The sequence below is a fragment of the Bidens hawaiensis genome, unplaced genomic scaffold, assembly GCF_021521415.1.
Source record: "Bidens hawaiensis isolate Kalapana, Puna unplaced genomic scaffold, B.hawaiensis_p1.1 tig00053337_1, whole genome shotgun sequence".
In the NCBI taxonomy this organism is placed as follows: Eukaryota; Viridiplantae; Streptophyta; class Magnoliopsida; order Asterales; family Asteraceae; genus Bidens; species Bidens hawaiensis.
The window spans coordinates 75,972-99,741 of record NW_027499613.1 but is presented as its reverse complement, the minus strand read 5'-3'; the positions used below and the strand labels follow the sequence as shown (position 1 = coordinate 99,741).

General features: G+C 34.2%; 1 protein-coding gene and 1 pseudogene across 1 annotated transcript; both read right to left on the bottom strand.

Annotated features, from left to right (window-relative positions):
- Positions 1-1,270: 1,270 nt before the first annotated feature.
- On the bottom strand, positions 1,271-2,076 carry LOC143600085 (dehydration-responsive element-binding protein 3 pseudogene; annotated as a pseudogene).
- A 4,643-nt stretch (positions 2,077-6,719) lies between these two features.
- LOC143600087 (uncharacterized) lies at positions 6,720-8,147 on the bottom strand. The gene is made up of 4 exons (XM_077077872.1): positions 7,742-8,147; positions 7,403-7,627; positions 6,822-7,145; positions 6,720-6,724 (listed from the first exon to the last, which is right to left on the bottom strand). The coding sequence occupies exons 1-4, from the start codon at positions 8,145-8,147 to the stop codon at positions 6,720-6,722; spliced, it is 960 nt and encodes a 319-aa protein (XP_076933987.1).
- Between the last annotated feature and the right edge of the window lie 15,623 nt (positions 8,148-23,770).

The following is a 23,770-nucleotide window of genomic DNA, read 5'->3' as shown; positions in this document are numbered from 1 at the left end:
TCTTTTGTCCTAAAAAAGATGACAATTAAATTATTTATCAGACTCATTAAGTCAATTAAAAGATTAGTTGTCACGATGCCATTTTGCTTATTTGATACTTTTTTCTATTTAACACGGTTTATTAGTTACTCGAAATAATGATGACATAAATGCTAATTATATTATGAAACAATAAAAAAAGCAAAAGATAAACCATGAAAATCTTTATAAAGACGCAAAACATAAAGAAAACAAAAATATATTCATTCTCGGTTTGCAATCATATAAAAGAAACACTCAACCTGTCACATGAGGCGAAAAAAAATCCACACTATACTAAGTCACAAACTCAGAATTACCATTTTGGTAATTTCACCTTAAATGCTTGATCAAGTTCTAGTCATTGTTGACTCACTTGGATTTGTTGGTAATCACCATAATATTGATATCACACACGCTATTAAACTAATCAGTACCATCGACGAACATTCATTCGGATTCTCGTCGGCGATAATGGTTCGGTGATACTTCGTCAGTATTATGAGTTTGGGTAACATAATAACATGTATTAACGATGGTTATTTTAGAAAGGAATTACCTGCAGAACTTATAATCTAGTGGCTGACAAACGCCACATTACTTATAGAATATTTGATATATTACTACAACATTTCTATCAATTCTTCGTAGGTAATATAAATCCAATTAAAATACAATAATATCTATTTATATATCATGGATTAATAAAAAAAGGATATAAAATTGCCTTCAGATTCATACAAATACTAGAATTTAAAACTAATATACAAAACTACAAATAAATATAAATAAGTTCTCAAGACACGGTTGTCATGGGTGTTGTTTAACATATATGTCATAACGAACTTGTTTTGGGCTCGGTTTAAGCATGTTTTTTCGTGAAGAACTTGTCTTTGGACTCGTTAATTATAGCATGACTCGTGAAGTAATTAGTTAAATCAAACCTACTATTAAACCAAAAATAAGAGAATGTTAAACCACCGATATGTTAAATTTTAACACCATAGCAGCTATAAATTGAACATTTCAGTATAGTTATATAAATCTGATGTCAGCTCGTATATATGTACAAATTATCTTAATGTATACTCCAGATCATATTTATGATTCTACTAGATTCATTAGAATAATGTAGTTTGATTTTCTCAATTGTGAGGATTCCTTGAGATAGTATGGTTTCTTAAACTCAAGAATGCCTAAAATTTTACTCTATTTTTTTGCATTCATTTACCACACATGACTCATCCACTTGGACTAGTGGATCCTTTTTAGATATGCTTCGTCTTTAATGAGAAAACAACACCATACAATCTTGAATCTTGGGTCTAATTATTTCTTCTGTCACGTCATATTAACAACATGACTAAATGATATAGAAAGAGGTTAAAAAGAATAAACCAAAAGCCTAAAAAATCACACATAAAACATACTAATAATTCCACAACAAAGATTCAAAATCACTCACTACCACACTCTTACCACCATCTCCGCCAACATCCATCCATTCCTGCGGGTACAACCACCCCTCCACCACCGAGTCAATGTACACAAACTCCTTGCTGGACTCCACCAAGTCCAAACCCGGGCCAAGAACGGGGAGCTCAGTTATCTCCCCTAGTTCTTCCGACGACACTGTTGACTGTGGTGTCGTCGGAAGAACCATTTCCATTGCGGCAGCTTTTGCTGCCGCAGCCTGTATGTCCCTAGGGGACGAAGATACAGGTCGGGGAAACAATCCCACAAGTTCTGGGAAGTTAATAATTGCCGAGTTACCCTTGATGCTAAGTGCCGCAACATCGTGTGCACGAGCGGCCATTTCAGGGTTTCGGTATGTTCCAAGCCATATTCTTGATTTCTTTCGTGGTTCACGGATTTCAGATACCCATTTTCCCCAGTTACGCATTCGAACTCCGCGGTAGATCGGGTGCTTTCTGCTGGTGTCTCTATTTCTCTTCATGGTTCGGGGTTTAGGGGTCTCTGGAGTTTGTGCACTCATAGTGACTGTAGTAATATAGCAACTGATGATTGAATATTCTAGACAAGTGTAGATATTATTTAAAAGCTTAAGATAAGTGGCAATGAGTTTAGCTTGATTGATTTATTTCTGAACGTGTCACACTTATAATAAGATGATGAGAGTGAGGGGAAGATGGTGAAAGAGAGACAAGACAAGATATTATAGCATAGGGTCGTTTTCTATAAGTACCACGTAAGTAAAGGGAAATCTTTTTTTTTTTGGTCTACTACTGCTTGCAACTTCACTTCCTTTTCACCTTCTTTATTGTGTATATTTATAAAAAATCATAAACTTTAACTTGTTGGGTGAGTTGACAAATCAAAGGACTAGAAAGAAAAAGAATCATTTATGTATCTTGGGTTTCGCTGTTAAATAATATCTAGAGTTAGTTATCTATGTTTCAGGTATATAAAGTTGAATAAATTCAAGAAAGGGGTTATATATAAATAAATAACTTATATATAGTATAATTAATATATGGTACATAAACTATTCTCGGGCAGAAATGAGTTAACAAACTAAATAACAAAGTTAGCTAGCATACTATCTTCGAACCTCAGTACTGTTTATGTCTGTATTCAACTTTAAGCTTATCGGTAATAACGGCCCTCTTTAAAGTAAAAGGTGGTGAACCAGTACAAAGCTTGGCATTGTAACATTCAAAAAAAGGACATTACGGTTTTAGTAAAATTGTTTGCCACTAGAACCTTGGTAGGAAAACATTTAGTGTACGGAGGATACAAGCTCTTGAACTAAATGATAGTCGATATCAATCTCATCAACTCATTTATGCGAAACAAGATTTTGACTTAGAAAAACTAGCACTATGATTATCACATAGAATAGCGGAATGATCTGTCGGAAATCTTGTATTAATAATAAATAAAAATAAAGAAACAATCGACACAGTAAACCGAGCTTGTGTTTAACACAATTCCCTTAAACAGATTCGCGGTCTGTTCCCAGGGTACTCCGGTTCGAAACAGAATCGGTGCTCTGCTGGACTCGATCACTTGCCTGAAACGAAAGCGAAATAATATTGCTGTAGAGAGTTAGAAGAAAAAGTGTGTTTGATTTGGTGTGTCTAAACTGAATGGTTGGTCTTGGTATTTATGCTCAAGAATCATAATCACACCTGTTAATGACTATTAAATTGAAATAATATCACTTTAATGATCATTAGTGCAGATTATAAAACAGAAAATAATAATCATTATCATAATGATTATTAATAATATTGACCAATTCAGTTTCAACTTTTGAATTTCAAATTCAAAAAACTGTCTCACGCGAGCTCGGGTTTTCGGAGTTGCATTCGTGTCCGCGGGACGTGTGGGCACGCACGAGTTCGATGGATTTCTAGTCCAGAAACCCAAATTTGCACCCCCCCTGCGCACGCGTAGAACTTGTGGTAAAACATGTCACAAAGAATTCAAATGGGTGTAAGGGATCTACTTTATAAACCATTCATTATTATGTTCTCAATCCGATGTGGGACAAACATTTACCACTTTCTTCATTCACACACTTAAAACTTCCAACAATCCCCCACATGAATGGAGGTCGAAACAACATTATTCCGATTCCGATTAGATTTCAGCAGTTGAATCTTGCATACAATAGGTAGGTGTTATCCTTTGAACCTTTGCTTATGAAGCATACTTAGCCCACTGGCTCTGAGTAGACAGTGATGCCTTTGAACTCGTCTGCCGTTTGTGTAGACGACAATACACTTCATACAAGACTTTCTCTGACAAAGTCAAGTCCTCATATAGTTATGTTCGTTATGGTCATGAACATGCGCCTGGTTCTGCAAGAGCTATTAAGTATTGTGCCCAACAACACCCTTCGAAGCGACCCCACTTCTCTCTCACACAGGTGATTCACCATGTATGACTACCTTGGTCGAATCATTAAAAGACATATGCTTAGCCTCACACTAGTCACTTTAGGAATGGACTAGGAAGGTTACCTTGCTACGTGGTAATCTCCCTCTTAAAATTGTAGGATTATCCCCCCCCCCCCCCACAGTGACCACACTAATTCATACAATTAGGTTTTTCTATTGAACTCAATTCTTGGGATCTCCAGTCTGTTGAGTTAGGTTTCCTTCACTTGAACTTTAATTTTTCAAGGGCGTCAGTCCCATTCCTATGGACGACTTCTGAACTAACTCTCTACTTAGGCCTTTTGTTAGCGGATCCGCAATATTATCCTTTGACTTCACGTAGTCAACAATGATAATTCCAGTAGATATTAGTTGTCGTACCGTATTATGTTTACGTCTAATATGTCTATTCTTACCATTATACATTGTGCTATGAGCTCTGCCAATTTCCGATTGGCTATCACAATGTATACAGATGGCCGATGCCGGCTTAGGCCATCTTGGTATATCCTCAACAAATTGACGTAACCATTTTGCCTCTTCGCCTGCTTTATCTAGGGTGATGAATTCTGATTCCATAGTGGATCTAGCTATAATCGTTTGTTTAGACGATTTCCACGATATAGCAGCACCTCCAAGTGTGAATACATACCCACTTGTTGCTCTGGAATCATTCGTGTCAGATATCCAATTTGCATCACAATGTCCTTCGACAACTACTGGATATCTATTATAATGTAACTCGTATTCTCTAGTGTATCTTAGGTACCGAAGCAACCGAATCACATAGTTCCAATGACTTGAACTTGGGTTGCTTGTGTATCTACTTAGCTTGCTCACAGCATATGCTAAGTCGGGTATAGTGCAACTCATAAGATACATCAAACTGCCAATAATTCTTGAGTATTACAACTGGTTAACGGGTTCACCTCTATTCTTTGCTAGATGTTGACTTGTGTCAATGGGAGTTCTAGCTACATTAGAGTCATTCGCATTAAATTTCTCAAGAATTTTGATCACGTAATGGGATTGACTTAAAACAAGTCCATTTTGGGTTCATGTGATTTTAACTCCCAAAATCGCATCCACAAAACCCATGTCCTTCATGTCAAATCTTGCTTTTAGCATGTTCTTTGTGGACGTTACGATTTTGTCATCACTTCCAGCAATTAGCATATCATCTACGTATAGACACAAAATGACATATCCATCGGATGTGTCCTTCACGTATACACATTTGTCACATTCATTGATTTTGAACCCAGCATCAAGCATGACATGATCAAACTTTTGGTGCCATTGTTTAGGAGCTTGTTTCAATCCATACAAGGATTTCACAAGTTTACATACTTTCTTTTCTTGCCTAACGGCTATGAAGCCTTCGGGTTGTTCCATGTAAATCTCTTCCTCTAGATTTCCATTCAAGAAAGCCGTTTTTACATCCATTTGGTGAACTTCCAAGTTTCTAATGGCAGCAATGGCAAGCACCAACCTTATAGATGTTATTCGTGTAACCGGAGAATACGTATCAAAGTAATCTAAACCTTCTCGTTGTTTATATACTTTGATCACCAACCTTGCCTTATACTTATCGATGGTTCCATCAGGTTTCATCTTCTTCTTAAGGATCCATCGATATCCTAGTGGTTTACACCCTTGAGGAAGATCCACTAGTTTCCACGTATGATTTTGTAAGATAGAATCTATCTCACATTTGATGGCCTCCCTCCACTGAGGTCCTTCAGCGGAGTTCACCGCTTGTTGATACGTTTGAGGTTCCTCTTCTACCATGTAGGTAAAGAAATCAGGGCCAAAGGATTTTTCATTCCTTTGCCGTTTACTTTTTATGATTTCCACCTCCTCTGTCTCAGATTGTTCCCGAGGTTCATCTCCAATACTCTCGTTTTGAATACTTTCCTCAACCGGTCTAGAATAGCTCAGTTTTCCTTTATCCAAACATGGGAACATATGAAGCATTCTTTGATTCTATTATGGTGCCATTGTTTATTCCGTGATTCTTGGAATCATGCACAAAAAATCGATATGCACCACCGGGAAGAGTATATCCTATAAATACACAATCCATGGTTTTGGGTCCTATTAGTAGGCGTCTTGGTGGAGTCACCACTACCTTGGCTAGACACCCCACACTCGCAAGTATTTATATGGTGGTTTAATTCTCTTCCATAACTAATATGGAGTTAGATCTTTCTTCTTATTCGGTATCATGTTTAAGACATAATTAGCCGATAAAATTGCTTCCCCCCACATGTCCGGGCTTACCCCAGAACTTATCATGGCATTTATCATTTCTTTCAAGGTTTGGTTCTTACGTTCCGCTATGCCATTTGATTGAGGGGAGTAAGGAGGCGTGACTTCATGTATGATTCCTTCTTTTTCACACAAGTCAATAAAAGGTGAAACATATTCACCTCCTCGGTCACTCCTCACTCTTGATTTTTCGATTTAGTTGATTCTCAACTTCGGCTTTAAATAAGATAAACTTATCAATAGCCTCGTCCTTACTCTTAAGTAAGTAAACATAGCAATACCTTGTACTATCATCAATGAACGTGATGAAGTACTTGTTCCCACCACAAGTAGGAATTGCTTTTAGATTACACACATCGGTGTGAATCATCTCGAGGGGTTCGGTAAATTGTTCAATCTTTTTGAATGATGATATCGTTTGTTTTGCTTCGACGCAAGTTTCACATTTATTATTTGAGTCGATATCGGATGTTGGTATGCAATTAAGTTTAATCAAACGTCGAATGGAATTAAAATTAACATGACCTAGTCTACCATGCCAAACATTAGAAGACTCAAGCATATAAGCAGAACTAGTAGCATTCTCATTCATTTTATTAAACACAGTTACATTCAACTTGAACATACCATTAAGGGCATAGCCTTTACCAACATACACACCATTTTTGGTCAACACGATCTTATCAAACTCAATCACCATTTTGTACCCAAACTTGTTCAACTGCCACCCCGACACAAGATTCTTACGAATTTCGGGAACATACAACACATTTGACAAAGTAAGTTCCTTTCCCGAAGTCGTCTTTAAAACCACATTCCCCTCACATTTGACTTCGACTGTAGCGGAGTTTCCCATAAACACATTTTCTCCATTAGTCGCCTCTTTGAAAGTGCTAAAAAGACTTTTGTCAAAGCACACATGACAGGTAGCTCCCGTATCGACCCACCAATCTTTATTATTTTGCCCAACCAAGTTAACTTCGGTGACCATAATCGAGAGGTCCGTGACCACCGCAACAAGTTTCTCAACCTCACGAACCATGTTAACTTGTCGAGCATTTTCTTTCTTTGGAAGCTTGCACTCATTGGCCCTATGGCCTTGCTTTCCACAATTATAGCAAGTTCCTTGAAACTTCTTTTCTTCCCAACTCCCCCCTTAGGACCAAGGTTGAAGCATTTCCCATGATTTTTCTTTCCACCACTTTTACCCTTTGAAGATTGGCCATGTTCAACAACATTGGCCTTTGTTGTTCCGGGACCGTCAATTCTTTTTAGTGTAATTTTGTTATCTTTTTCAATACGAAGACGAACAACAAGATCTTCAATGGTCATCTCCTTTCGCTTATGCTTGAGATAGTTCTTGAAATCGACCCAACTTGGTGGTAGCTTTTCAATAATACAAGCAACTTGGAATGTCTCACTAAGCGACATCCCTTCCGCATGAATATCATGAAGAATAACTTGCAAATCTTGGACTTGACTCATAACAGTTTTTGAGTCTATCATTTTAAAGTCCAAGAACTTAGCCACCACGAATTTCTTAGTACCGGCATCTTCGGTTTTGCATTTGCAGTCCAACGACTCCCATAATTCTTTGGCAGTCTTGGCCTTACAATACACATTATAAAGTGCATCCTCCATGCCATTCAAGACATAGTTCCGGCACAAGAAATCCGAATGATTCCAAGCATGAATCGCGCTTACAGACAGCGCATCCGTTGCCCCTTCATCAACTTGGGGAACGGTTTCAGTCAAGAACCAAGCAAGGATCAAAGTGGTCAAATAAAAGAACATCTTTTGTTGCCAGTGTTTGAAATTTACACCGGTGAACTTTTCTGGTTTCTCAGCATGAGACGTGACCGCAACAGGCAGCAGAGCGACCAAACCGGTTGTGACAGCAACAGCGGTAGTCACGATGGTAGAAACAGCAGTACTCATGGCTTTGGATTCCATTCTGAAAACGAAAATACAAGAATAATAATAAGTAATCTGTTTAAATTTGTTGGAAATCTTGTATTAATAATAAACAGATTTAAAGAAACAATCGCCACAGTAAACCGGGCTTGTGTTTAACACAATTCCCTTAAACAGATTCGCGGTCTGTTCCTAGGGTACTCCGGTTCGAAACAGAATCGGTGCTCTGCCGGACTCGATCGCTTGCCTGAAAACGAAAGGGAAATAATATTGTTGTAGAGAGTTAGAAGAAGAAGTGTGTTTGATTTGGTGTGTACTATTAAATTGAAATAATATCACTTTAATGATCATTAGTACAGATTATAAAACAGAAAATAATAATCATTATCATAATAATTATTAATAATATTGACCAATTCAGTTTCAACTTTTGAATTTCAAATTCAAAAAACTGTCTCACGCGGGCTCGGGTTTTCGGAGTTGCATTGGTATGCACGAGTTCGATAGATTTCTAGTCTAGAAACCCAAATTTGCACCCCCACCCCTTCGCACGCGTAGAACTTGTGGTAAAACATGTCACAAAGAATTCAAATTGGTGTAAGGGCTCTACCTTATAAACTACTCATTATTATGTTCCCAATCCGATGTGGGACAAACATTTACCACTTTCTTCATTCACACACTTAAAACTTCCAACATGATACAGTAGCAAAACATGATGATCTTAAGGAAGATGCGTGATTACTATAATTTTAGAAATCATTGTAGATTATGTATATAAGACAAGCATTAAACTTATTTGTTCATAAAATTTTTACAGTTCTCATAGTTACATGTCGTATAGTGCATATTATATTGCGTACACATTTATATGTTACTAGTTTGAGGGCAATGCATTACACGGGTAATTGATTAAAATTTTAAACTTTAACCCTTGAAAAGTGAAATACAGTCAACAAATTGATCATATAATGTTAATACAATTACAATTTACATTAAAATTACATAACTAAGATTACACAAATATGCTATAAATAAGTAAAAACTTCTTTGTACACTACATTTGTGATTGTATTAGCAGGTATACAATGTTTATCAAAAAATAAAATCTTTAGTCCATGTCTGCTAGACTGCTACTGCTTGTAATTCTTAATAAGTAACATATATGTATGCTTATAACTTTTGAAATAGCCAAGTATAGTTGTCTGTGTGGTAAAAAATGTTCTTCATCCATGAAATAATAAAAAAAATTTATACACATAAAATAGCATACCTTTTAATCAATTAATATGATGTCATTTGAGAACATATGCTCATATTTATAAAAAAACATGATTATCCCAAAAACCATATTATCTGAACTTTGATGATATAATCATCCTTATAATCTTTAAAAATTTGAAATTGATTGATCATGATAAATTTGTTGTCATTAATATTCTGTGTAGACAAATTTTTAATTAATTTTATATTTTACAGTTAACAATTGTATAATTAAGCAACATAAAAACCGAAAATTAAAATATAGCAAAACGATTTGTTTCATTTGTTAAGAATGTAACTGTCAGAAAATCCGAAAATGACAAAGACATACTAACCTTAAAACTATATTCAAATAACAGGGATCATTCTGAGTTAACAGAATATTAAAAGATTTAAAGCTACATAAAGTGAAGGTAGTGATTCTAATTTAAAGTTACATAAAGAATATGTTACATTTAAATTTTGCAATGTAGTTTTTTTCCTAGGATACTTAAAACCCGATTAACCCAACCCAACAAACCCTGAACGCGAATTTCCTGAACCAGAGGAAATCGTGAGAGATTGATTGGGTTTCATGTCTGGATTTAAAACTATGAAACCCAAAGAACCTGACCCGAAAACCCGAAACCCGATGAACACCCCTAGTAGAAAGTATTGGATAAGGAGTGTTTAAATTTTAAATACTAATCCCATATTATTAGTTAATATTACGGAAAGTTGTTGAGATATTTAATTAATCAATATATATATATAGAGAGAGAGAGAGAGCAGGGTTAAAATAAGAAGTAAAATTATCCTAAGAAGTGTAAGAAGTGTTTTTTACCCTTAAAAAAAATAAAACACACCGAACTAACAAAATAAAATACACCGAACAAAAACATACTAACAATATCCACCATCAGATGATCACATCTAACGCCCGATATTACTTCTCACACTTCTTACAAATAACTCACTTCTTATTCTAACATCACCCTATATATATATATATATATATATATATATATATATATATATATATATATAACTTATAAGAAAAAAAATAAGCAAAGATTTCGGATTTTATGGAAGCATGGTAAATGACTTTTAATATAATTAACTAGTTTTTTAAAGTATTATCTATGTTTGCAATATTTATACAAAGTTTGTAGAAAATTAATAAAATACACATTTTCATGAGTTTAAATGGATATAAGAAAATTTTAAATCCAATTTTGAAACCAATCTAATATAAAAAAAATTATGCATCGCTGCTCGAATCCCAGCTTAAAAACAATTTGTATTTTACCATACAAATTCAAATTCTTTGACAATTATGCACTTTAATTTTTTATTAATTAGCAATTTCATATGACTTTAAAATTTTATTCTAACAGTTATGCAACTTCAATTTTGATATTTCTTTATTTTCTTATTTCACTATTAATGTTAATGAATGAATCAGCTAAGATTTACATTTAATTAAAATAAACTTGATTTTATATATTAAAATGACCTTTAAAGAAAAGAACCATATATTGAAATTGATTGAAAAGAAGATGAAGATAACTATGAGATTGACAAATGACAAGAATGATAATCTTTTATTAAAATAAATAGATATACATAAATAAATAATCAAATTAACTTATCCATACATTTTTTTTTTCAATTTTAGGAGAGATGTGTAATAAACAATCAATATATTACATTTATGTACCACTTCTTAATTAATTTATTAGCCATTACATGGCAAAACTAACCAAAAGTTAAAAGATATATTGTTATAGTAAACAATATAACTACTATTAAATAACAATGAAATTGGGTTTTGAAAAATAAGTATTTAAATTAAGAAACTATAATCCTAAAAGAAGTAAATTGAGGCAAACGTTCCTTTTCTATATCGGGATGAATGGTCACTTGTCAATGAAACTCAGGCCATAAGAACCACTAGTTGTTTTTTTTTTTGTATTTGTATATTCGTACCTCTATTTTGAATTAGGAAATGAAAACTAAAACATTCAATCTGAAAATAGTTTTCCATTTTCCAAGCTGAATTAAAAATAACTTTTGAACATCAAAAAAACGTTTAATTTTCTTATTATGAATAAAATTCAATTACTTCTCTACAAAAACAAAAATTATAAAAATAAAGAAAATTCTCAACATATATGAACCGGTTGATTTTAAATGGTTGGTGCAAAAGCAATGTAAATCAACTCAAAACCGATAAAAATACCGAAGATGTTTGTCTCTACCAACGGTGAGTTACTCATACCGCTCTTGTTTTTAAAACATCAAATAACTTTCTTTTCTTATGTAAATAATGTATAGTAAGAAAAAGTTGGATCTTGTATAAAATGATAATTTAGAATTGTAAAGAATAATCATATAACAAAAAAATCACGGTGTTGCTAGATACAATTAGATAAAATATTAATTTTGTTTCATATTATGTATGTAAGTGTTGCTAGATACAATTAGATAAAATATTAATTTTGTTTCATATTATGTATGTAAGCCTAACAAGTATATCGTTGAGTACTACGTGATCTATCCATGACCTAGTGGCCTAATGGTACAATGCAAACTGTAATGATATTAAGTATCACACAATGATGCAAATATATAAAAGATCGGTTATTTCCAAAGTGTTAATCGTGTATTTTCAATAGGGTTGGTGGCCTGTCGGCAAAGAATAAACCTTCAAAACATCAAGGGGTTAAAAGATTATGGGCTCAAGTCTTTCGGATAATAGAAATTTGTTGTTAAAAAAAGTATTACTTTCCAGCTAATCATTATATGTTGCAACGCTTAATAAATAGGAAAAAGAAACAGCTAACTTCTGAAACAGTTTCATTAATAATCCAAAATTAAAATCTCAATGTGAATGATCACACTATGATTAAACAATCGGTAATGATTTGTGACATTTGAATTGATAAACAACTAAACATATAAATTCAATGTAACGACTTTGTGATGATTTGACAAATGCTACATATAGCTAGAAAGTAGAGCTGTGCATTGATGTCTAACTTTTAAACATCAAAGCATATGGGTCACATTCTTTGGGTCCCAATCAATAGGTGGACCACTACGTGTCATGGGCTAGCTTTAACCTATGCCTTGGCTCCATAACTTGCAACTTGTTTTTGAATTAATGAATTGATGGTGTCTACCCTACAAGTTAAACGTGGCTTGCTTAGAACAATACAAGGGCCCTTGTTAGCTAGCTATATGATAATTGTAAATGACATTCGAGTCGTGTATATAACGGTAATTAAGACCGTTCATTTGTATCACATCGAATTTTCTATCATCTTTATGCATGGGGGCCCTTTATTAACTTGACGAAAACTATTCCAACCTTTTGAAGAAAATAGCACGTTCCAAATGAAAGATCATATTTACATATGGATAATTCATGTATTCATATTACTTTCTGGTTTTTTATAACAAACTTTTTTAATACCTATGTTCCATCATTACTTTGCACTTTGAAACACCTTAAAAATGCAAGAAAACTAATTTGAACAAAAGTGACAAGAGCCTTTATTACTTGAAAAAGAAAAAATCAGACTTCATCTTTAATAGATAGAACCACGTAACACAAGAGAATCGTTTAGTTCGGCATGCTGATTCGCCCGTTCGAAACAGGAGAATAGTTTTGATAGTCGTTTATGTCATAATTTCAAGTCTTGAAGGTAATCAACCAAACCTTTGTTTATATGTTTATTGTATAATGCAAAGTATAGTTGGTGATATGCATTTGAAAAGTTATATTCATTTTAGTTAAAGCCACTTAAAGTCTAGTCCGTGTAGTTGTGTGTTTATAAAATTTGATGTATGATTACCACTATTAAAAATCGTATTTAAAAATGTGTGTAATATTTATATGTGGTTGGATATACTAAACAAAAGACTTATAAGGTACTAGATTTTAGAATCTGCTTTAAGAACATGAAAGATTAAGCTGACCCTTATTGCAGGTATGCATAACTGTTTGTACACATTTTCACTTTTAATTAAGAGAAAAATTGTTATAATTGTTTCTCAAATTCGAAAAATTGGAGTTGGGTGAGCTATAACTGAAGAGCAGTAATCAAAGGCATTGGATAGTTTAGTTGGTCATGCACTCATGCTGCTTCGCTCGTTGAAAACAATAAAAGAAATTTGACATTGATTTATGTTACAATTTAAAGCCCTAAAGGCAATCGACCAAACCCTTGTTTAAGGGTTTATTCTAACTCTAGTGCATGTGACTGTGTCTTTTTAAAATTTAAGGTATGATCGTCTTTAAGAGGAATCATTTGAAAATAATTTATGATAATCATATTCATAATGTTAGGATTCTAAACAAAAGGTCCCCAATTTACGAGTACGTTTTAAAAGCCAAAAAGGTTAAGCCGGTCCTTATTGTAGGTTTGCTTCATAAGTTAGTCACTTCTATACATATTCACGTTTGAGAGAAATTGTTAGAATTGTTTTATTCCTCATTTTTAGACCGAATGATAGTAGTATCATCCAACGTTTGAGTTCTTATTATATTAATCCAACGTTTGAGTTTAGAGTGCATAAAGTCCAACTTCAACTTTAATCTCTTAAGTTCACCAAAGAAACATACAATAACTTGAAGCATTTAAAATTTACACACTTAAGAGTGGTTACAACTAACATTCACAGTTACAACTGTCTTCCATGATTAATCGTTCAGGATTTTTTTTTTTTTTTTTTTTTTTTTTGTTAAAGCTAGCTATCTGAGTAATTGTTGAAAACGATAACACAGAAAGAATGAAGAATGAAAAGAAAATTTTATTATTTTAAAATAAAAAGTTACTAATACAAGAAACAACTATATACTCTCACAATTTGCTTAATATGAACTAATCACAACTTCAAGTTTATAAAGTCCTTTATTGTACCACTCTTTTCTTAGTATTCATATATGGTCCAAATTCAAATTTACACAATAATGAAGGTTACAAATGTAGTGTCAAAATGATGGGAAAACCATCTCACAACTTTCAAAATATTTGGGTTAATCATGCTAAAATACAATTTTTTTGTTATTGCGTTTGTAAAATTTGATTTTCGATTGTAACATAATTACGTTTTAATAGCAAACGATCGAAATTGGACAGTCGCAAAAGTGTACAACTGTTTTGCAACTGAATCTAATTTGCTGGTTGCTAAATTTATGACTGTTTCCTTTTCAGTTACAAAATGATTACAAACTTTTTGTTTTTGAGTGATTTTTTCGGCCGTAAATACTGGTCGTAATTGTCTAGTTTTCTAATACGATTGTATGGAATGATATCGCGTGGATTGGTAAAAGGAAAACTGGAAAAGTATGTTGCAGTTTGATAATAATTATTTTACCAAGTTAAATAAAAAATAAAGTATGTAATATACAATGAAAAAATATACTATCATATTATATTTTGATGTAATTAAGGCATGGATTTTCAGATACGTTACCCTTATTTTGTCTTGTAGGGGTAGGGGCACCCCAATGTGACTATAGGGGTAAATGCCTGTTGTGGCATATGTTTCCATCTTGTATCTATGATAGGGGCAACACAGATTTCGTGATAAGAAATCTTGAGATATTAGCGAGACTACGTTAACTTAAATAACCGGTTACTTTTCACACAACTCTAGCATGATTTTCTATTTTTTTTTATTGTTTTGAACGATGTTTGGAGCTATAATCGTTCATACTAATTTTTACGCTCTATGTTTGATTCACCCAAGAAACTATTGGTAAAAGAAACCTACCACTGTGTGAAAACTTCTTGAGTTGGGTTTTAAAACATTAAAGATTTCAACTCTTAATCATCACACTCATGTAATTAGACCGGAAGGGCAATCGTGTGTTTTTCTGAACATTTAACGCTACAAAATCTAGTATAGCATAGTGTGCAAGGTTTCATTATTACTTGGAGATTAATTAAAAGAGAAAGCAAGTACTCCCACCGAGAATTATTCTAACAATTAAAAGCAAAATCTTTTAGGTTTTTGATAGTTTCATTCTATGGGCCAGAATCCTAAAGGCACTAGAGCAATTTACCCATTAATTAATGTGTAAGTAACATTAATACCTTGGTCAAGTTTTATTCGTATATCTTTGAAAATTTCTTTCTTTCTTCTCAAGAGTAATCATCTCTTGGGTTTATTTATTTACTCTTTTGAACGAAAGTTTGGAACTACACCAAATATTCTGATGAGTTTTTCTAAGACGAGATTGTCCATACAAATTTTAACGATGTAGGCCTGACTCACCAAGAACACATCCAATTACCATTGTGTGAAATTCCCTCGAGTCAGGGTTTTAAACTTAAGTACTTTTAAATATCTTAAGTCTTAAACCGGCCACCATCCCCATGCCAATTAACCAGATGACGAATTTTCGATGCCTTTGTTAATGACTCAATGAAAATACAATATTGGTGGGAAACTAAACCTGTGAACACAAAATGCCATTTTTCATGTTGTGAATAATTGAAGGGATCATTATCATATCTATACCATAATAAGGTTAACTAAATTAAATAAATAAAATTTATACACGAGACATACAAGACAAAAGAAGACTGTCATAACGAAACTGCTATTTTACTTTTCAAAAGAGAAATATTTGGGCAAAAAAGAAAAGAAGAAGAGCAAATTGGACATATAATAGTGAAAATTATATATTTCTCGATGAGTTGAAGGTTAAATTGTGATTCCTTCTTTCTCTAGTAGCGAGTCTGACTTTACATAAATTATTTCTTTTGACCATGCACAGACTTAATTTCAATAATCTCATACGGGAATTTCACTTGAGTTTCCAGTTTTGCCTTCCACTCTTTTTAGTATCTACCGCACCAGAGGGAAGTGAGAAATTGGCAACACCTTAACGAGTGGGGAATGTTGGGATGTGTTGCTTGACGTAAAACATATAGTGGACTTTTTCTGTCTTTTGTTGATTTCTACACAGGCGTTATGAGTAAGATGATGAGCATCAAGAGAATGACCTTGAGTTCTTTCATAGGAATCCATTTTATGAAAGATCCTCGCTTTCGTGTTTTGGTGGGTCTCTGAGATCCTTTTGATGACCTATGTTAGACTTTTTTTCAATATCAAAAATTCAAACTTGTTTTATACCTAGTTGTATGTACTTGGTTTATCACGTTTTCAAACGTGCGTGGGCAACTTTTCCAGGATTCAAATTCTAGCAATAGGAAGAGGCACTACCATATATTTTGTTTGAATATTCGTAACTGAACAAACACAAACCTAATGGTATAACAAGACATGTGAAAAGTTATTCATCCTCAAGTAGTTGAGTGTTTTAGTCACATGACAGATAAAATTTAGATATATAAGTAGGTTTAGAGATGTACAATGTGAGCTAGCTAGCATGTTTAAAAAGAATCTGGTTGTGGATATAATTTATAGAGTACATATCTCGTGGAAATTGGATGTGGAAAACAAGTAGTAGCGTACAAAGATACCATCATTACGCACAACAATTACGAGCAATCTTAATTTATGGGCCATGTAAGTATGTTAAACCAATATATATTTGTCATTTTATGATGATAGCCCACGTAAAAACATCGCGTTCAAGTGTTTTAACTGCATAATCCATCACATGTTTTTTTCCGAACTCATGTACATGAAAATGCAAATGAAAACTTATTTTGTTAAAATTAAAAACAAAGTAAAATATAATGGTTCCTTAACATGTTTTGGTAGTTTTAATACTCATCTTCTTTGCACTCCATTTCAATTTTTAGTTAATTAATGAAAACTTATTTCTTTAAAAAAATAAAACTAAAAAAATATATGATAAAATACTCACCGAACAACCCATATGTTAGGTTATGCATTATGCTTCACTCTTAACCACTCTAGACCATTCGTCGTATCAGGTTTTTTTCCACGTATCCTTCAATTACCCCACCGTCAACACTATTAGTGGTGTTTCATAAACCATACCATCCTGGCTTAGTAAATTTAAGCTCTTGTGAATATTGTTGACTAGGTGCCCCTACCCAAGAGTGACTTGCGGGAAAACGTCAATATCCATAATGAAGCCCACCACATGCCCTACGTGCCATGATAAGCATTTACTGTAGAAAATTAATGTTGCGTCATATAGAGAACCATAGTTTTAATGTATATGTCGGGATAATATTGTAGCCGATTGGTACTCCTATTTTGTGGTGCCCCCTACCCTTAATGTCAAAAGCGGAATAAACCACTAAGTGAATAGTATGTAATCAGTAATATGGTAAACTACCACATGTGTCTCATGTATGCCCCCGAATCATTTACTAGTTCTAGATTTTGCTGTTTCGGCACTCATAGAATAAACGCGATCACCTTGTATGTACGTGAAACCATTTCTTATTGTATGTACCATGGAGATTATAATGTAGATGATTGCATTTTTCACAAAGAAAGATTAATCTCCATCTACCGGCTGATTGATACCATGGAGATCGATCACGGTTTAAATGTATTTGTCAAAAGACTAAAGTTAGAGTAATCATCAAGAAATAAATGTGATGACCGGCCGGCCGAACTTGTCACTGTGAATAATAACAAATGATAGAAATATATAGTTGTAGACATGAAGACAGTAATTTAATATGTTTACCGAAAATGTGTGTTTCAAGTTTACATACAGGTGAAGAGAAAAACTCAACGTAATAGTATAATACGTTAAATAGTTACATGTGACTTAAGGTTCTTATTTTTTAAAGGTTTAATAGCATTTGGTGGGCACAAATTCCTTGCTTAAGTTCATGGGTTCATATTAATATTTGACTTAGTTAACTTTTATTTTTAGTTTTCATGTCAATGGACTTGTACTTATAAGACTGAGGGGTGTGGGGGGCTCTAATGGGGGCTTTAGTGGGGGCTCCAGCCAATAATATTATGACGTGTGGCAGAGAGAGAAACTGGATAAGGGGGGTGTTGGAGCCCCCGTTGGAGCCCCTGGCCCTGGTGTGGGGGGGCTCCAGCGGATTTTTTTTTATTTTTTTATAAATATATTCAAAAACGTATTATTAAAAAAACTCATAAATTATTAAAAAAAACACACATTAATAAAAAAAACACATTAATATCTAAAAATAAAATAAAAATAAAAGTACTAAAAAAAACATTATTCTTATTCTTCGGCTTGGTCTTCTTCGATCAACCTCTTTCGGATACGTTCCTTTTGCTTTTCCATTAGCATTTGATCGACCGGATTTAGGTTACTGAAGTCTCTAGTAAGGAAGTCCAAATCTCTCATTCGACTTTTTTCCTTTTTGTCATTAGAGGCCACCTCCATGGTTTTGTTGAATTTATTGAGGGATTCAACAAGATTGGCGATGTTTAAGGCTTCCCCCTCAGCCGGTTTTTTCCCCTTGGCGTCCCTTCCTAATGGCCGCCTCCTCGGCGGTGAAGACGTTTCCTCCTCCGCAATGTTTAGGTCGAATCCAACGCGGCAATCCGACCCGATTGAAGTGCTATACGCTCCAGACGAACTAGTTTTAGTCCGTTTCGGCCGTACTTCCGCATCAACGTCCGGCGCCACCAGCTCAACCCACTTGGAACACCTTTTCAACCTCTCCCACAACTTTAAATCGTCCCACGTCTTCACCGTCCCATACCTCCGCAAACACTCCTGCTTCCACTCTTCGACCGTGAAATTGTAAACCGCCAAATCATCACTGCCACTTGGTCTCATACGACCGCTGTTCCTGTTGAAATGATTAGTAAACAAGCCGACAAATTTTCTGATTTCGGACCACCGACCCGAAATTATATCGGCGTTCCGCTCTGTACTCCCAACGAGCGTATAGAACATCTCCCTAACCTTTGTCCAAAAAATCTTGCTCTTTTGGTAGTCGGCTGCAAAATGAATAAATAAATTAGATTTCCATTTAACTTTTTTATTTAACTTTTTTCTTAAAAATCATTTTTAAAAACGTTAAAACAATTACCGCAACGCCGATCCTCAGAAATGACTATCCAAGCCCGACACAAGGCTTCCTTCTCATCCAATGACCACGGAGTGGTTTTCCGTTTCGTCCTCGGAGTCGAAGCCGGTCCCGACCCGTCCGTTGCAACTTGTTTTTTCCGGTGGACGCGTCTTCTTGGTCCCGTAGCTTCACCGTGTGATTCTTGTGTCTCCGGAACAAAAAAGTTAGGAGACGGTTGTATGTTGGATGGTTGAAAGCCGGATGATTGTTGCGGCTCCGAATAAAACATCGGTTGGTGCGGTGACGACCATAAATCGTCGTCAATATAATCTGAATCTAGGTTTGGGTACCAATTTCCAGCCATTTTTTTTAAAAAAAAGTTGGGAAGATGGGTTGATTTTGGGTTTTATTTTGAAGTTGTGGTGATTGTTTTATGTGAAATGGGTTTTATATAGGAAAAAAAACTTTCTTTTTAATTAAATAAGAGCCCAACGGCTCATTGTATATGTCCAACGACTAGCAGCACACTCCCCTATGTCACTTTACGCTCTCCTCTGCCGCTAACCCCATCACGCCTGCTTTGTTTTTCGTGCTCGCGCCCCGCTAGCGCCCGTCTCGCGCCCCGGTGGTGTGGTGCTAGCGCCTGGGGGCGCGAGCGGAGGGGCTCTAGCGCCCCCGTTGAAGCCCCACACCCCTCAGCCTAAATGCTAACTTATAAATTCAGAAAGCTAATTTGATAGTTATAAATTTATAATCATTGCTGCTTGATCTTAAATCTATGTTATATAATTTCATTATTATATTTTGTAACTTTTGTTTTATATACAAATCATATTAAAATGAAATATTAAATATTTCGAGTATTGTTTAGTACATATATAAACGTTCTTCTACAATGATCTCATAATCTCCACTGTGACTTAACCTAGTTTTTCTCATAATTTATTACGTAATTTTTTTACATATACTTGCTATCAACTTTATAAAATTTGAACGAAGTATAACATCAGTGAAAACATTTCTTTGAGCTGTAAAAATAATCCAAAACAATATATGTTAGTATGGGTAAATTAAAAAAAGGTCTTTCGAGTTTCAACATCATGGCATGTGGCCATCTCCCCATGACGAACTGTGACGCTATACGGTCTTCCCACAACTGTACGCTAGTGAATATATTTTCAACACTATGTACTGTCTTCTTTTGTTCTTATGTATCCCAACAATCGACCGTTTTTATATCGTGTTGTATTATATAAAGCTCGTATACAAATTAATATTTATCTGATGTAACAGTTGAATCACTACAAGGCTAACGGCTCATTGTCTCAAGTTACGTATATCTTTTAAAACACTCTTGTATTTTTCTAATATTACCATTTGTTACATTTACTTTTCATAATTAAATTCAATTTTATACCAAACTAATTTTTTTAATTCGTATTATTTAATGCGTATTTTGAAACTAAGACCTCCACGTCACCCACGAGTGTCCATGGCCCATGAGTTAGCGTCTTAGCGATCCTATTAGTATAAACCCGTAATGGGCTCTTAATTGTCTTCTTTTAGTTATTAACGGGCTTGTCACTGAGCGTAGTAAACATGTAATTGGGCTGGACTTTTATAAATTAATTGGCTATGGTTAGACATCTAATTTAAATAAAAACCTTTTAAATTTTTTCTTTAGTTGAGACCATGATTGTTTGTCTTTAGTTGAGACCCCTGTGGTTAACACTAAAATGCAGTTTGCGACTCCCATTTCAAATTTATATCATGCATGCCTTATATAAGCATATGTACATACACATCCATCCATCCATCCATGCATGCATGCATACATACATACATACATACAAAACAACATACGTAGAAATATACATATGCAAAGATGCAATCGGAATTCAGATATACTGACACATGCAATTAAAGACACAAACATACATACACATTCGACATACCAAACATATCTATGTTACTCTTCTACTACACAGTTCATAGTGTGACTCGATCTTTAAAGGAGTATTTAACACATCAAGATACTATTGGACTAAATGTTTTTGTAATGTTATGTAAAATTTAACATATTACACATGTAACGAATTGATATAATGTATCATGTATTATAAAAGCCAACTTGGTACAAAAATAAAGAATTTAAATAACCTTATTGATCGAGTATATAAAATTAGAAGCTTTAAAATAACTTAGAAATTTAACAAGCAATTATGCAGCTATGACTATATCTGTAGGTTGTCAAAATGTCAAATAACTTTTTGTAAAAGTTACACTGATTTTAAATCGGTTAAATATGAAACTATTACTGAAACTATCAAACTACTTGTATGCGTAATGTTTACTAAGTAACCTTATCGAGACGAGTTAATTACAAATATAATACTCATATGGTGAATGTAAACTAGTCGATGACCAGGATCTACTCGTAACGACTAGTTAGCCAATCAAACTAACCATTCCGGTTAGTATTTTGTAAAACTAACCGGCTCGATGCATTTGATAATTATCAAACGCATCGTCGTGGTTAGTTTGATAAACTACTCGTGACTCGTAAAGTTTTAGTATCTACTCGTCGCGACTAAAGGATTTCTTATTTACTCGTGGGCGTTGATTACGAGGCTTTAAACTTATTTAATTCTTATGAGTAGATGATTAGTGAAGCTGATCGTTATAGTTAGTTTATAGACACGCGGAAAGTTTTAATTAGTTATACAAACTACTCGTGTGTAATCATAAACTATTCGTCACGACTATTTTATAATACATATTTTAAGAATTTGTTGGAAATGACACATAAAACCTTGAAAACGTATTTATAAACACTTATTTTAGAAATTTTCCCAAAAAATAATATCTAGGTGGGCCATGACCAGGTCACCACCAAACTAGCTACCTACTTCCTTAAGAATGAACAATTTCATAAATATCTCAAAAGGATCTTAAATTTTGGTATTACGAACAAAAGTCGTAAAAGTCTTAACTCGTTGAGTGATTATTCACAAACACTGCCATATATAACCTTAAAATATGCTTAGGAGCCTAATTTGTAACCGATACACGTATGGAGCCCAAATACGCTACTTTATACAATCTCGAAATATGCTTAGACACCTTTGTCACCTATACGCTAATATTTTTTGACTTTTTAGCAACCTCATAGCCTAAACACACTTCCTCATGCACCTTTGAAATACGCTTAGACACCTAAATTTGTGGTCTATACGTTAGTACCTCGGCATCTTTGGAATGTAAGACTGTTTTTCTTTACCTATTTTTATAAAATCTTTTAATTTGCTCACTTGTGTATATCACATTCATTCAAGTAATTATGTTTAAAAGAAGTGAACTGATACCAGCCAAAACCTATATACATACTAAACCTAATTAATAATAATAATAATAATAATAATAATAATATATTTGATCATGCATCTATAACATATCTATTAAACTAAGGTGCTCTTTGTTTTTTAAGAAGTCCAATGTCTGCACTCGGTGGACCACATCTGTAGGTATCTGTACCAAAAGAGGTGGACCAAACAACCTCTGCAGTCTGTAAAAAAAAGACTGTTTGTTTTTTAACGTCTGCAGAATGCTAAAATCAAACATAAATTTTTAAATAAGCTGGAATTTAAATCAAAAAGTCCATTAACATCGAAATTTAAATAATAGTCAAACAACACTGAACTAATATTTATAAAACCACAATAACACTTTTTTAAATCACTTGTTCCGTACTTTGCATAAACAATGTTATTTGATAGATGACGTGTTTAAAACAATGTTGAAGGTAAATTGTGAAAGTTGAGAACAATTTCTCTTTTATATCTATTCTTTATTTTGCTAACATATAAAAATATACAACAAAGATAAAAATACAAAGAAACTTGTTTTAAAGTAAAATATTATATTCAAAAACATTATTAGATGTCAACAAAACCCAAGCCCAATTCATCATATTTTAAAGCCTAAATGTCCAATCCTTTCAATCTCGTCAAATCTCGTAGCATTATTTCTTTAGCAGAAACATACATGACCATTTGTAATATGGATAGAACACATCAGTAGACTGCTTAAATAAATGCTAAAGTCTGTAAATTGCTAAAATGAACTGCTGGTGGTGTATGAAATGTGGTAGTGGGTGGTTGTGGTGGTGGTGCTGGATGGTTATAATGGTAGTGGGTGGTTGTGGTGGTGATGGACAGTGGGTGGCGGTGGAGGGTGGTGGACGATGGTGGTAGACGGTGGTGGCGGTGGAAAGTGGTGGGTGGTGGACGGTGGTGGTGGCAGGCGTTGGGTGGTGGTGGTGGATGGTGGCGGTGGTGGTAGAAGGCGGCGGTGTTGGTAGAAGGTGGCCGACAGTGGTGGTGGGTGGTGGATGATGCGGTGCGGACGGTGGGTGGTGGTGGTGGCGAACAATGGGTGGCAGTGGTGGTGGCG